Source organism: Strix uralensis, chromosome 8 (assembly GCF_047716275.1).
Source record: "Strix uralensis isolate ZFMK-TIS-50842 chromosome 8, bStrUra1, whole genome shotgun sequence".
Lineage (NCBI taxonomy): Eukaryota > Metazoa > Chordata > Aves > Strigiformes > Strigidae > Strix > Strix uralensis.
The window spans coordinates 33,764,882-33,779,527 of record NC_133979.1 but is presented as its reverse complement, the minus strand read 5'-3'; the positions used below and the strand labels follow the sequence as shown (position 1 = coordinate 33,779,527).

The 14,646-nt window shown below is 39.5% G+C and overlaps 1 protein-coding gene across 1 annotated transcript in view; it reads right to left on the bottom strand.

Annotated features, from left to right (window-relative positions):
• Positions 1-217: 217 nt before the first annotated feature.
• The window catches only part of HMCN1 (hemicentin 1), a 206,740-nt gene continuing 192,311 nt past the window's right edge, over positions 218-14,646 (bottom strand). Inside the window, exons 99-107 of the mRNA XM_074877133.1 lie at positions 13,347-13,466; positions 12,964-13,098; positions 12,307-12,420; positions 11,792-11,917; positions 10,837-10,965; positions 6,374-6,724; positions 3,519-3,638; positions 2,746-2,872; positions 218-1,638 (exon numbers count right to left, since the gene is read on the bottom strand). Coding sequence (XP_074733234.1) covers positions 1,272-1,638; positions 2,746-2,872; positions 3,519-3,638; positions 6,374-6,724; positions 10,837-10,965; positions 11,792-11,917; positions 12,307-12,420; positions 12,964-13,098; positions 13,347-13,466 — 1,589 coding nt within the window. The 3' untranslated portion in view covers positions 218-1,271. The remainder of the gene's footprint in view (positions 1,639-2,745; positions 2,873-3,518; positions 3,639-6,373; positions 6,725-10,836; positions 10,966-11,791; positions 11,918-12,306; positions 12,421-12,963; positions 13,099-13,346; positions 13,467-14,646) is intronic.

Below are 14,646 nucleotides of genomic sequence, written 5' to 3'. Positions count from 1 at the left end.
CTCTTACGGTAAGTGCATCGGTTTCCCTGACTTCTTTTTGAAAACCTGAGGGATGTGGGGAAGCCAGCAGCGCAATGAACAGGAGACTTGGCTGGAGATGTGCATGCTGCTCCCCAGTTTGCTGGGCACTTCACCTTCTGCTTTCTCCACGGGCACTGAAGGCAACCACTTTATGAATGGGAAAGAATTTTTTTCAATTATAAAACGCGCAGCAATCTCAAAGGCAATGGGAACCTTTATTTTGATTATTTTCAATGTATTGACATTGTCATTTTATGCAAACTTAACTGTAAAACACTCTTGAGATACTGCATAGAAAATACACATAGGAAAAAACATATATACACTTTCATAAAAATAGAATACATCTTGGCAAAGTTACTTGTGTACAGTGTATTGACATTATTGAACCAAACTTACACCATCTTTGGAGAAATATGTTCCATTTGCAAAAAAACCCAAAACATTTTAACTGACTGAACTGGGAGTACTGAAATGGATATGGTTTTGAGCTAAATAAATGGCTATACCAGAATGTCAGAGTAAAAAACAAAAAGTTATAAAATACCTGCTGTATAAAGTAGAAGTAGCCATGTTGTTTCTTCTTCCAAAAAATAGTGACAACTTTAAACTTGCATGAAAATCAAATGTACCAGTTCCAAATTCTACTGCAGACTCTACAGCTGAAAACAAACTTTAATATCATTTGTTTCAGCATTTGCAATCATTAGATACAGAGGTATTTATTGTTTTTGAGCACACGACATAGTATATTACAGCCCTAATTCTATCAGGTATTTGATAAGAAAAAAAATCTAATAGATATAAAATTGTAAAACACTTCGCAACCTTTAAAATATGTAGACCACTTGAAATTATGTTTCTTTTTTTTCTTCTGGTTAGGCTTTTCTTTAGTTGCTTTCAACAGAGGCTGCTCCTTGCTTACTGCTTTGACCACATACTTCAGCTCATACTTTGATTTTTCTGCTGGTTTTCAGAACAAACTGTGGAAAATGACTACTCCAGTGTAATAAATAAAGCAAGTGGTAACAGGTCCTCAAAGCCACGGATTTTCCTCTTGAATTGGAATACTGGGACTGAATGGGCAGCCTCAGGGAAGGAGGGAAAAAGAAAAGAGCATAGCACCACTTTCAAGTGACATGGTTCACAACTGTTTGGCAGGCAGCAGAGTCAGTCTGGAAGTGGTAACACCCACCGGCATTTATGAACGTGGTTAAAATACTGCGATTACTGTCAAGTCGTTTGGGTGTTTAATAGGGATAGGCTGACACAGCTATATAAACAATGAAAGTTGTCCGATACTCAATATTTCCATCGACGCTGTAGGACAAGGCTCTGACCCCCATGCGGTAAGTCTTTGGCTCTCGCAGCGGCCGGGTGGTGAACACGACTCCTTTCAAATTCTCATCCCTCAGGGCAAACGGGATTGCTGGGTCCTCGTCTGCCATCAAGAAAGTTGTCCTTGGGTGCATGACCTGGTCATGAGTATAGGCAACCAGCCGGATTAAATCCTGACCAGCAGCTATGCCGAAGGGGAGCGAAAGGAGTTTGTATTCCAAGGCGTAGGTACTGGGATCACACTCCAAGTCATTGGCTGGGCAGTTCTTGAGACAGAACCTAGGAATAAGCAGAGCACTTTACCCCAGGGAGAAGGCATGATATCATGTACTGCAATAGGTCTGAAAGGAGAAATTCTTCTCATTTACACTGTTGCACTACACAGATTAAAGCTTCTCTATAAAGACAGCATGCTCATGCACTCTTTATCCATTGCTCCTTTAAAGTTGCAGTCTAGTTTAATGTCTCATTGTCCCTCAACAGGATCACCTCAGTACCAAGAGGTAACAAAGATACTGGATACAATATTTGTCATTGAAGTCAACGGTGTGTTTTAGTGACCTTGCTCTTAGAGTTGGAAAGGTTGGTTTAAAATGTACCAGGCAGCTCCATTTGAGGTGTCTGTGTGTTAAGAGCATAAAATAAAAAAATCTGGAATTCAGAAGGGCAGAGTAGATTTTACTTCTGTTAATCAAAAGTCAAAATAGGAGATCTTTGCTAGCTCTGCCTGTCAGTGCTAACAGAGGTCAGAGAACATTACCCATTTCAACTTGAATGTCATTCCAGTTCAGCTGGATCACAAAACATGTTTTCTGACTATGAGACAAGCTATTCCTTTGAATATATTAAAAGAAATAAATACGTTTTTCCCAGAACAGGGAAATAGGGTAATTTAAAAATAACAAAACTTACCATGAACCGTCGCATTATTTTCATGACTAAAAGAGTATATTAAATGCTTTGAAAGTGACGGCAGCTTAGGCCATTACAGAAGTCAGTCAGAAAACTTAGATGCAAAGGCAGCCCCATAAGTGACAGGTGAAGGACACTGGATCAGCAAAAAGAACTGCAGCACGCTGCCTGCTGGGGTTCATTTAGTAAAGGAACATTCGGTGCTATTTCCTTTTGAACTAATAGTAAAATGCTGCGTGGATGCTGAGTGCCAGCCAGCTCACCTGCACACACCACTTTCTGGTTCTGCTGCAGGGGAAACATGGAATGCTGCTGCTGCTCGAGAAACCGATGATCAACTCAAAAATCAGTGCTTTACCTTTTGCTAGGATGAGCTTTACTGTTATCAGTCAAACTTAAAGTCTCTTCTTTAATGAACACAGGTTAAGGATCTGACCTTGGGGTGGGTGAAAAGGGGCTGAAAATAAGACGTACCCGGAAAGAGGCTCTCGCTGATAGTTTGGTGGACAAGGAGTGTCTATGCACTGGTAGCTTCCTCTCATGTTAAAACACATCTGATTTGATCCACAATTAATGTTCTGTTCGAGGCACTCATCAATATCTGAATGTAAAAAACGTGCAAGTAGTAAGTTACTGGTGGAAGAATTTAAGGCTTAAAAAAACCTAACTGGGTAAAGGCTGCGCAGACTGCAGAGGCTCTTTCATCTCTACACACAGTGAAATCCTTCAGAATCCTGTCTTGCTTGTGAGACACTGGAGCCACTAGTGCCAATAAGATGCATTTATTATTGTTGGCATTTTATTACTGCACAGGATGGCATATTGTGCAAGAGCTGTCCTACAACCATGATCCAACAAAAACCGTAGTTGTCTTATCAACAGAGGCTAGTTAGGTCAATTTATTTTCTTTTTTTGTGGATCAGAAAATCTGATTACCTTTTTTTAACAGAGGTGGGTTAAGGATTATGTTGCGTTTGGCCCTAGAGCTGCCATCTACTTGCCTGGAGTTAAATGTAATATAAGGTCACGTGAGGAAACTCCAGAGAACAAGAAGTTGCAGTTATCTAATTTGATGGTGTTTTAAGAAACATTAAAATGTGAAAGATAAAAACTTCTGAAACTTGAAATTTTGAATGCCAAATCTCATATAGCAAATTCAAAGACGTGGCTTATACATCTACTGAGTATGATTTGTGTTTTAATTTATTTACCAACCTATTTCTGAACACTCAAGGGGATCTCCGTACCTTGACAGGTTTTGCCGTTGGCCATAAGGCGATAACCAGATGGACAAGTACACTGGTAACTTCCCAGGGTGTTTCTGCATTCATGCTGACAGGTATCTCTGGTTTCACATTCATCAATATCTGTGGAAAAGAAACATGAACACACACACATCAGAATTATTTGAACCTGGTATTGAACTGAAGTACTTTTTGTTCTATTTATATACACGCGTATGGACAGAGCTGGTGGAAGTTGTCTGGATTTTGTTTACTGATGGGGTTGAATGTGTAAGACTAGCAAGTCCTTTCACACCTTACCTTTATAACTTTTTAATAATTAAGTCAGCTTTTTTTGAAATATGTATTCTAGCTGAAGAGACCAGTCCTGCTACAGAGCTCTGGAAAGAAAGAGGGACGTGCAATCTGGATACATTGACAAGGTTATACAGCCTTGCCCCAAAAAGCAAGCTGAGCTGCCTGATAATAAGGTTTTAGGCAATATGCTTAGGAAATGTCCAGATCAGTTATCTTGTCAGAGGAAGCCTTGACAGTGGGGGAGTTGTTATTACAGTTAATCCCTCCCTCAGGCAAAGCTGTTTCCTTTCCAACCTGATCTTCCTCGTGCCATGGGTATGAATTAAGCTCAGTATCTGGGAAGACTATCAATAAATGTTCTTTTTTTTTTTTTTTAATCTCCCTCTCAAATACAGAAGTACCAGACCACTTTATGTAAAATTTTGAAAGCAGACTAGCGTGATTTAGACACAGATCATATATAATTTCTTTTGAAACATCTGCCTAATTCGGGACAGTAATAGAGACCCTCCCTACTCAAATTAGTCTCGTGCAAGAGTTAAGACTTGTATGATTAAAACAGTGGAAGGTAGGTCTTTGCTTCCCCTCTCTTTGTCCAATTCACAGGGGTTGCATTAGATAAAAATGCAAACACAGAAGGGAAACACGTGTCTAGAAATTTATGGTATTTTGTTATCAAATCCTGGTGGTTGTCTATTGAAAGAACTGTCCTTAAAAAAGCATCATTTGGGTGTACTTTTCATATTAAACAGTAATTTTTAAATGTATGTTTATTCCAATGAAACAGAAGTACAAGAATATTAACTAATGCAAACTGGAAGCTGGGGTGAAGATCATAGATTTTAGCTGAAGCCTTTCATCAGTGATAGCTATATCCCTAGGTCTTTCCATTAAACTGCTATACCCATAACAAACTGCATGTATATTTACATTATGGAGACTTTTCAGTAGTCATACAAGGGCTGCTGTCTGCCTATCTGTAATTTTTATTAATAAAAATATATTCGTATTTTTCAACATTATATATTGCTAGATAATTGTAACAATAATTCTGGTTGCTAGAATCTAGCTGCAGACCCCTGTACTTATCCTGGAAGTACACTGTGCCTCCTGTGAAGCATCCCTGGCATATATACTAGGTTGAGGCACACAGCCATCACACCACAAACTATCTTAAATGCACTGGGACAAGCTCTAGCAAGGCCTAGACTGCAGTACCCTTGGACCTGAACTCAGTCGTATTATCACAAAATAACTTAACTGAGTAATTATTTTTTTTCTTAAGATCCTCAAAATGCGAGTTAAGTGGACAAAACCTGGCTTAAGAGAAGCATATTTCAAAAGATCAACTAATTTTTTATATCCCTATCTGTCCTTTGTGTAAAGCACCAGGTCTGGTGACCCCTCCTGCAAGACAAGGCGAGCCCTGGCTCAGTCCAGGCCCGTTAGGATGTCGAGGGCAGGGAGGGGATCGTGCTCGGGGCAGGCTGGGTCTGAGTGCCCCTTTTCTGGCTCTAGACCAGCACTTACAGAGGGTTTAGATCCACTGACACAAACTACTGCTGCAGGAGGAGAACCTGGCATTTCTAGCTTTTGAGCAATAGTTTGTTGGGGTTTTTGGTTGGTTGTTTTTTTAACTTCTTAATTTCTTCACATTTAGTACTGATCAGTCAATGAACAATACAGGCTGCTGTTCCTTTTGACTTCCACGAAGAGCTGAATTAAATTTTCAATACCTGTGAAAACAGCAGCATTTCACTGGAAAACCTCAGAAAAGCTCACAGAGTAAGGAGGAAGTGAGCTAAGTGCTTGATAGAGGTGCCAAATCCCTTGGTTTCCTGTTGGTCTTAGAGTGTGCTCTGAGGCTTTGCACCTCTTAAAAAAAAAATGAAATTGGGGCAGAGCTTGCCAGTTACCATAACTACCCTGCTCTCCTCATCATGGAAAAAGAAGTGTCATTGTCACAACTCATGACAAATCCCTTACTTGTTTATTTATAATCAATCTCTCCATGCTCAGTGAGTTACATTACAATCCACTATGTATCATAACTACAGATAATTTAAAAGCTTCTGCTTATATTGCCCATACGGCAGTGACAAACGGTCCTGTAAGAGTGCTGGCATTGGACCTAGTCTGCTCAATTCTAAAATCTTTATTCAAAACCTTTTGAACCAGATTATTACTACCATCAGTGGGAGTCTGACATAAGGCAACATCCCCAGGACTAGACTGGGTCTACTGGTGTTTTTTGAAGTGTGAGAAAATTCACAAAGGTGAGCTCCAATAATCAGAAAAAAGGGAACAACAGAGGGAAATAATTTGCAAACACACAATAAGCAGCACAATTACAACAAGAGGTTACAAGGCACAGGTTTGAAAACAGTTTTGCTACAACATGCTCAGGAGACAAGAACATGCAGAACACTCTGAATATTTATCAGGGGAATATGAAAAAAAATCACAGCACCACAAAACCATCAGCCCCTGGTATATACGAAACAGTAACCTAAGAATAAGGACCACAACAAGAGAATTGCATAGAGATGACTGACATTTACCTACACATCTGTCATTTCTTGCCTCATAGCCTTCAGGACAAGTTTCTCTAACGTTCCTTCTAGTCCTGGAGAAAGGTATTCTGCTGTTTCTATACTCTGAGAAGGAGCTGTAGAGATTTGAGGAGTGCCTGTAATATTGTTGAGGTTGATAGTTGTCTCTCACAGGGGAGAATTGAGCATAGTTATAGCTATTGTAATAGGCACCATAATTTGGCAATCTCTCCAATCCAGCGCAAGATTTCCCATCACCTAATAAATGTTGTCCAGGTGGACAGACACACTTGAAGCTGCCGGGGGTGTTGGTGCATTGAAATGCACAGGGTTTAGGCACTTGTTCACATTCATTAATGTCTGCTCATGAGACATGATCCAGAGCAACAAACCATGTGGAAAGGAGAAAAAACAAACAAACAACACATAACTATACGTATGTATATACATATATACTTATCTCAGTCTGTGGAACAAACTGAAGACACAAAAGTGAGATCTTGAAGGCAGTAAAATATGGACAACACAATGCCAAGCAGGCGGGTTAGTCTATCCTGTACCTTTATACCTATATATACCTTTATTCTTCCTGCAAGGCTACTGGGGATGCACGACTGTGGTCCAGGCAGGACACGAACTCTGCTGCAAGTCTTGGCTCCAGCGTTACTGAGGGAGGCTGGGGCTATGAAAGGGGGATCCAAGCCTGTTCCCCGACTTTTGCAGAAGCAGGGCTGTGTGACAGCCTGAAAGCTGCCAACTCCAGTCCCTGCTGGTTACTAGAAAAGATGCACTCTGAGAAATCAGTGGCCCTTAGGGCCCACGCTGCTCATTGTTTCAGCCTAAGCTGTTCACTGCTACTTCAGTAATTATTTCTTTTTTTTCCTTGAGTGCTCCACAAGAGTGGGAAAAGCTGTCAGGCCCTTCTTTAAAGGAGGATTCTTAACACGGAGCATTCTTGAGATAGAAATTCATTCAAACTGGCACTGAGAGAAGCTCAGAACCTTAAGAAGGTTATTGTACTCTGTGTCAGGGGAAAAAAAAAAATCGGGTCTCAAGGATGTGTCACAGGGCTACAGGGGAAGGCGGTCAGGTATGTTCTAACCCTTCATGTTATTGGTCACCCCAACTATGAAAGGTTGGAGACTTAACAGTAAATATTAATTGACTTTTGTACAATTAAAACATATAGTCCCCCCGCCCCGCCTAAGGAATGCTTATTTTTAAAAAGTTATTTCCCTTTAAATTGTAATCCAAAGTAATTTGAGCAACCTTAGCAGTAAATATGCATCCTTAAATCAAAACAGTGTAGTGAGCATACAAAATATGGTAAAGGGCTTAAGGGTATAACATGATGAGTGTCCTTCATGCAAAATAAAGTAAATATGAGTGCTCTTGGATACTTGTAGAACCAGGCCTTCTCCCACAGTCTCTCTAGCACAACCAGCAAGAAATTTTCTGAAATTTTCAACAAGTTACTTCAGGCCCAGCTGAAAATTTGACATACACGGTTTTCCTTTTCAAACTTATATTCATTCTTTACTAGAAAAAGACAAAAACCTGCTAATTCCAAACAGGAATGTGCAACTCCACGATGACCAGAAATAAATAACCTGATATTAGCATACACAACAACATATCTATAACTGTCATATAAACTACTTTACTAGAATTTAAAGATGATCTTAATGTTGACTCAATAAGGGTTTAATTATTTCATTAGTGGAAAGTGTGTATTCTTTAAATTATTATTGTAAAAATACCATTAAGCCAGCATTATTACACTTTCACTTTGATTCCCTCTGAACATAGAATTTTGGGCGTAATTTGTAACCCTCTGAGACACAAATGCATGATAATTGTATTGAAAAAGTAATACTGTTCAGAAACGTAGAATATTAGACTGCATTTTTATTACATTTTTAATACTTTATATATTTTAAAGTTTTAAAGAATTTTGGGGGGTATCAATAATTACATGTTTTGAGAGTTGGAAATCCAGGGATCATTACTGCAGAGTACTGCGGTATTTTCCAATTATTATTATTTCACAAAGAGATAACTGAAACTTTATATATTAGTTGAAATATCATGAGGGTAATATTGTCAGGTGTTATCAACAAGAGAACTTCATTTTTAATACGACAACGACTAATACAAATTTTAAGATTATATTCCTTCATTGTGTTTTAAGACAAAAACGTGTTGCACATATACATATAAAAGAATACAGAAACTCATTATTTCCTTAGGGCTCAACTCCTTTCAAATTGCTGAGTTTAACATTCTTTACCTGCATAAAATAGACAGTAGGTATGTACACTAACATCTTTACAATAACCAATGTCCTGTGCATAAGCAAGATAAGACTATCATAGAAAAGATGAAAGAAAAGAGGTGAAAATTTGAGCAATTCCTTTCGTAGGATCATCCTGTGCAATAGAAGCAAAACTGAATGCAGCAAGTCACCTGCATTTATAAACATCCCTGTGAGAAGTGATCATCGACTGACAGGTAAGCCTAAGTCTCCACTGGACAGTATCCCTTTGATTATGCACTAGGAATATTAAATGATTACGAGAAAAAGGTGAAATTACTTTGAAACTAAAATAGCTAAATTCTCATCCATTCTTTAACTTGAATAATAATACTTGATTTTAAATTTTAGATAGCCTTGCATGTGTTACATGCAAAAACGCCTTGTAACAGCTTTTGATAATGCCCTTCCATCAATGATATGGCATGTTGAGATCCAACACAGTTCAGAGAAATACTGTAATTTAGTTAAACGGGCATGCAGATATCTATGGGTGCTGTGATGACAAATGAGCATCTCATCCCCATCTAACAGACAGGGAGTTGTGGCACAAAGGACTTTACACAAGGTAGGAGTGGCACAGGAAGGAACGAAGTTCAATTCTTCTGTTTCAGTCTGGGGCCCTGCTTAGTTTTCAACTCTTCACTGTGCTCACTGGGAACATTAACAATAAAAACTGGGTTTTATTAACACAGGTGAACTAGTATCTTTGATGCATCTATATGTAAAATATATTTTTAAGTAGATAAAAATTCAGAGGTGCATAAGGTCATACTTTAATTTAAGAGGGAGCTTTCAGTGCTCTTTGGTCAGAAGACAGCTTTAGGGCAGCTGCTAGTGGTTTGTGAAAATCTGTAGTACTAGACTTTATCTAGCTTATTACTCTCAGAAATTTAAATGGTTTTAATATATATTATGGAGTCTGGGATTGATTTTGTTTTAGTAGAGAGGCAGCTGGTAGAAATAATGTCTTGGTCTACAGCCAAACAGTTTCTTACTGCAACTGAATGTCTTAAACCCCAAACAAACAAAACACACTCCTGGCTTTTGGTAGTCCAAAATATTAGGTTGTTTAAAATGAAAAAAAAATAAAACTTGTTCTCCAAAGAAGCTATTTATCACTTATGAAAGCTAATCCTGAAGAAGTCATCATGGAGGAATGCTCCTCTGATATGATACGTGGGAGCAACTGAAATCAACTTCACTTAGCGTCATATACTCACACTCATGAATCATCATTATCAGGGTGGATCAGCTATCGTATTTTAAATATTCTACGTAAGTACAGAAAGCGTGAATCTAAATGATCCCAGTGCCATCCTGAGGTCTACTAAATGCCAGGTGAAGTGTTTTATGCACTTGCACTGCCACCAGGCATTAAACTCTCTGGCTATCCACGCTAGAGCTATGAGAGCGTCCTTGCAGTGCTGGGCACGTGTGTGTGGGAGAAAGCTCCACGTGTTTTTATGCCAAAAGGTTCTACGTAGATAGCAACAGGGGAGTAACTGCGTGGTCAGCATTCCTGTGACTGACAGAAATCCCCCTTTCCTGCTGTGATCCACCCAAACCAGAAAGGGGAGCGTTGAGAGATAAATGCGTATCAGCTCCCTCCGCTCTGCCCATCCAGGGAACACCCTTCGCAGTGCCATCGGGTGGGTAGGGGTGTTTGTGCCGTTCGCTTGCAGAGGTGAGGTCGGGGTGCATCGTGACTCTTGCAACACACTTCATTTAGGTGTGTTTGCAAACACTTCCCATCACTCCCTGCTTGACTGCCATCAGGAGTGAATCGATGCAGTCCAGGGCACAGCCAGGCACATTTCACTGTCCAATCAACTAACAAATCTGACCTGATTTTTATAAATGAGGCCTCTTGTGGAGTGGTAGCTTGCCACATCCATCCGCCAGTGCTCTGAGACCCTTGTATGCTTTGTTTTCAAAGTATGGACCTCTAACAATCTCTGCTTAGAATCGTTTAGTTTTGACTATTTGGTTTGAATGGGATGCTTTGTTTTAGATGGGTAACTTTGAACTTCAGAGGAGATCTGTCTCTATAGCATAGTCTTCAAATGGAATGGCATTGGTGGATATGTTACAGCAGAAAGCCCAGCCAAGAGCAGTAGCAGAAAACATGAGATACTACTGTGACTGGACAGCTTACCCACGCAAGGTCTTCCAACTCCCTGGGACCGATACCCTCTTGGACACACACAACGGTAACTTCCTCGTGTGTTCTCACAAATCTGGTTATAGCGGCACTGGTGGGTTCCATCCCGGCACTCATCAATGTCTGCAAGCAGTAAGGCAAGGGGGAGCAGTCAGGTTTTTCTTGAAACTTCTTACAGCTTTAAATTTCTTAATGTAGAAGGAATGCAGTTAAGCCACAAGTGTATTTGGCCCTCTAGATAGTTTTGGCCTCTGAACATACACTCTCCTTACCTGGTGCCGTGATTAGGCATTGCTCTGACACTGCTCTACAACAGTTTGTGTTACGAATCACAATCTGCATTTCATAATCTGAAAGCAGATTTTGAGCAGACACAGATACATTTTTCAACCATATTGCATTTACACACGCTTTTTCCATTAATTTTCAAAACTTTTCACTGATGTTTCAATGCGATCAGCTGCTCTCCAAAGAGACATAATGCATCTTCCTGTCATATCCCACTAGAAAAAAAGATTTGGTAGTATATATAACATCGGTTATGTTTAAAAGCAGCCCTGATAAGCAGCAAGAACCTGTGATCTTGATTCAGAGCTTCTGAGACAAACTTTTAAGAAAGCATTCACACATGGAGCAAAACATTCCAGTCAATGAACAATTTGTAGAATTCAAGGTGACAATGCAGAAAAGATGATAAGGAAAATCTTATTGTTCTTTCTTAAGAGCAATGGAAAACTGGAAGTGGCAAGGATACATTTATTCTTTTATTCAATTACAAAAAATTTAAATAAGCATGCTCCCATAAATTAAAAAAACTTGATGCCTTAATATGTGCAAATCTTAATAGCTGGCGATGGACTATCTCCAAGATTTTTTATTTTTTTAAAAAAAATTCATCGTTGTCCCTGTGTTTACTATCATTGTACAGTACATTAGCACTTCTACTCACCAATACAAGTTCCATTTTCTGCTTTGGTCATTCCATTGGGACACAGATCAATGCACTTATAGCCACCACGGGTGTTTTTGCAAAGTTGATCAGGCCTGCATACATTCTGCCTGCACTCATTTACGTCTTATTTAAAGAAAGGAAATAAAAATTTTAAAGGAAATAAAATTTTTAAATTTTTTAAAGGAAATAAAATTTTTAAATTATTTAAAATATTTAAAGAAAGGAAATAAACTTGCTTTCTTATGCTCAATTCCTAAAGAGCAGAATAATCCAGCTGTAATTATACTGTGTAGATGCATTTGAATGCATTTCATGCACATTTATCAGTCAGCTCAGCTCCTACTTCCTCTGGTTTTTAGCACTGCTTTACAAATTCAGAAATACATACTAACTATATCATCCATAGTAAGATTTTCATTCATAAAGGTTTCTGATACCAAATATAGCAACAAATAAATGTTGAATTATATCCATTGAAAGAAGGGAATGAACATTCAAAAATTCATTCATACCCAGGCATTTTCTGCCCTTTAGCTGGTATCCAGGATCACAGCCACAGTGGAAACTTCCTATAGTATTGAAGCAACGCTGATGGCAGGAGTTGGACTCTTGACACTCATTAACATCTGTTGAACAATACAAATCCTTGATACCACAGCTGTGAATTGCCTTGTCGTCATTTACCTGAACAGTGTTTTGGTTGAGTCACCATTCTGGACTCTGCTTTGAGCTCTAGTTATTACACTATTGAGGTATGTTCAGAAGTGTTTTCTTCTCTCACTTCTTTGTAAAAGAAAATGCACATGGGACACAAAAGCAAGAATGTTAGGTTATTCACAGAATCACAGAATCACCTAGGTTGGAAAAGACCTTGAAGATCATCTAGTCCAACCATTAACCTAACAATGACAGTTCCCAACTGCACCATATTCCCTGATAGTACTTTATGTTAATTTCTAAAGATGGAAAAAGCAAAAGGTTTAAAAAAAAAACAAACAACAAAACACCACAAAAGATAAACAACCTCCCCCCCAACCACAACCTTAATGGAAATATATAGACATCATATAGGTGGAGATGCATCTTTTAAGAAGTTACTTTCAATTGAGTGAAAGACAGCATTTTCAGTTTATGAAAGCTAACACCAAAACCCAAAGGCCTCTCCATACCTTGGCAGCTAAATCCATCAGCTGTCCTCCTAAAGCCGTTCCCACACCTAACCACGCAGCGGTACGAGCCAATGATGTTTTCACAGTCCTGGCCAGCATGGCAGGTATGTCCACCCAGTGCACACTCATCAATATCTATAATTAAAAACAAGCGGTAAACCTCACTCTGTCAAAATGAAACAAAGATTAAGCCGTGTCTTGAGCATGATCAACTGTGAAATACTTGATAGCAGATATATTCAGATATGAAATAACCACAATACCAGCAATAAATCATATTTGTATAATGAGAAAATGGTCCAGCCCAAGCAAAACATTTCCCTAGTGATTTAAGTGCCATGGGGCTTTTTGTACCCAACCTGTCCACAGCAATACTATCTTACCCTGACATGTTCTACCGTCCGCAGAGATAGTGAGGCCTTTGGGACAGGAGCAGTAGTAAGATCCCATGGTGTTATGACAGGTATGGGAACAAGGATTTCCCACAGCACATTCATCTTCATCTGGAACAAGGAAATGTTTGAAAAACCGGTGAGACTGCACAAGAGTTTACAAGAAACTATACCAAACAAACTCTCTGTAAGAGGCGTATGTCTGGTAGAGCCCACAGGGCAAAACTAGATCTAGCACTGGAGAAGCTTCACAGAAACGGTTCAGCAGCGTGTTCCCCACGGTTATTTTTACAGTTACCAAACCTACAGTAACACAGCTTGCTGGAATCTTGCATTAACTCTGCAGGACTGGGTCACTGCTGCAGTAATGAACATTTCATACAGTCTTTTCCAGAGAATCTCTTTACAACAGAGGGTTTCAGTGTTAAGATTTCCTAGATACATCTGCAAAGATTACTACATGTCCCATATTAAAGTTTCAGAACTCATACTGTTTTACACATGATACTGCAAGTGGAAAATTGTTTTAGCAACCTTATTTTCAGTTTTCCTGGTTTTAAACCTTTTGGATGGTGTAGTGTTGCTTCTTGTATGATTTCCTTAATTTATAAGCTTTCAAGGGGCAATAAAATAAGTCCACAGAAGTGTATTGGATGATTGTTCTCTAAAACAAGTATGACTCAGAGATCTAGAGGAGACAGCCAAAACACTCATAACCTTCTCTTCACCTCCACCCCCCAAGCAGGAACTTGTGGGCTACTGTCTAGGTTGCCAACATTTGTGCTTCCCTCCACACCGATCAGGTAAGTGCTTCATTGCTTAGCAGGCTCAGCAGATACTGTGGCTCAGTGTCCCCCGGTTGGATCTGAGGTACTGATGAAGAGCTATCTGGGCACTACTTATACTCTAGATGAGTACAGAAGTGAAGTCTTCCTCTGCCTTTGGATCCAGACCCTTTTATCAATGGTAAGCTACACTTTTCGAAGTAGGTACTGCATACTTTGAAACTCTAGATAAAGGTCGTGTAGATTTTGGTGGCTGAGTACTGGATCCAGCTCTGGGGGCCTCCAGCACAAGACATGAACCTCTTAATGATGGTCCAGAGGAGGCCACGGAAATGGCCAGAGGGCTGGAACAGCTCTGCTACAGGGAAAGGCTGAGAGAGTTGGGGTTGTTTAGCTCAGGGAAGACAAGGCTCTGGGGAGACCTTATTGTGGCCTTTCAATATGTAAAGGGGGCTTACAAGAAAGAGAGAGAGAGACTTTTTACCAGGGCTTGTGGGGGGCCCTGG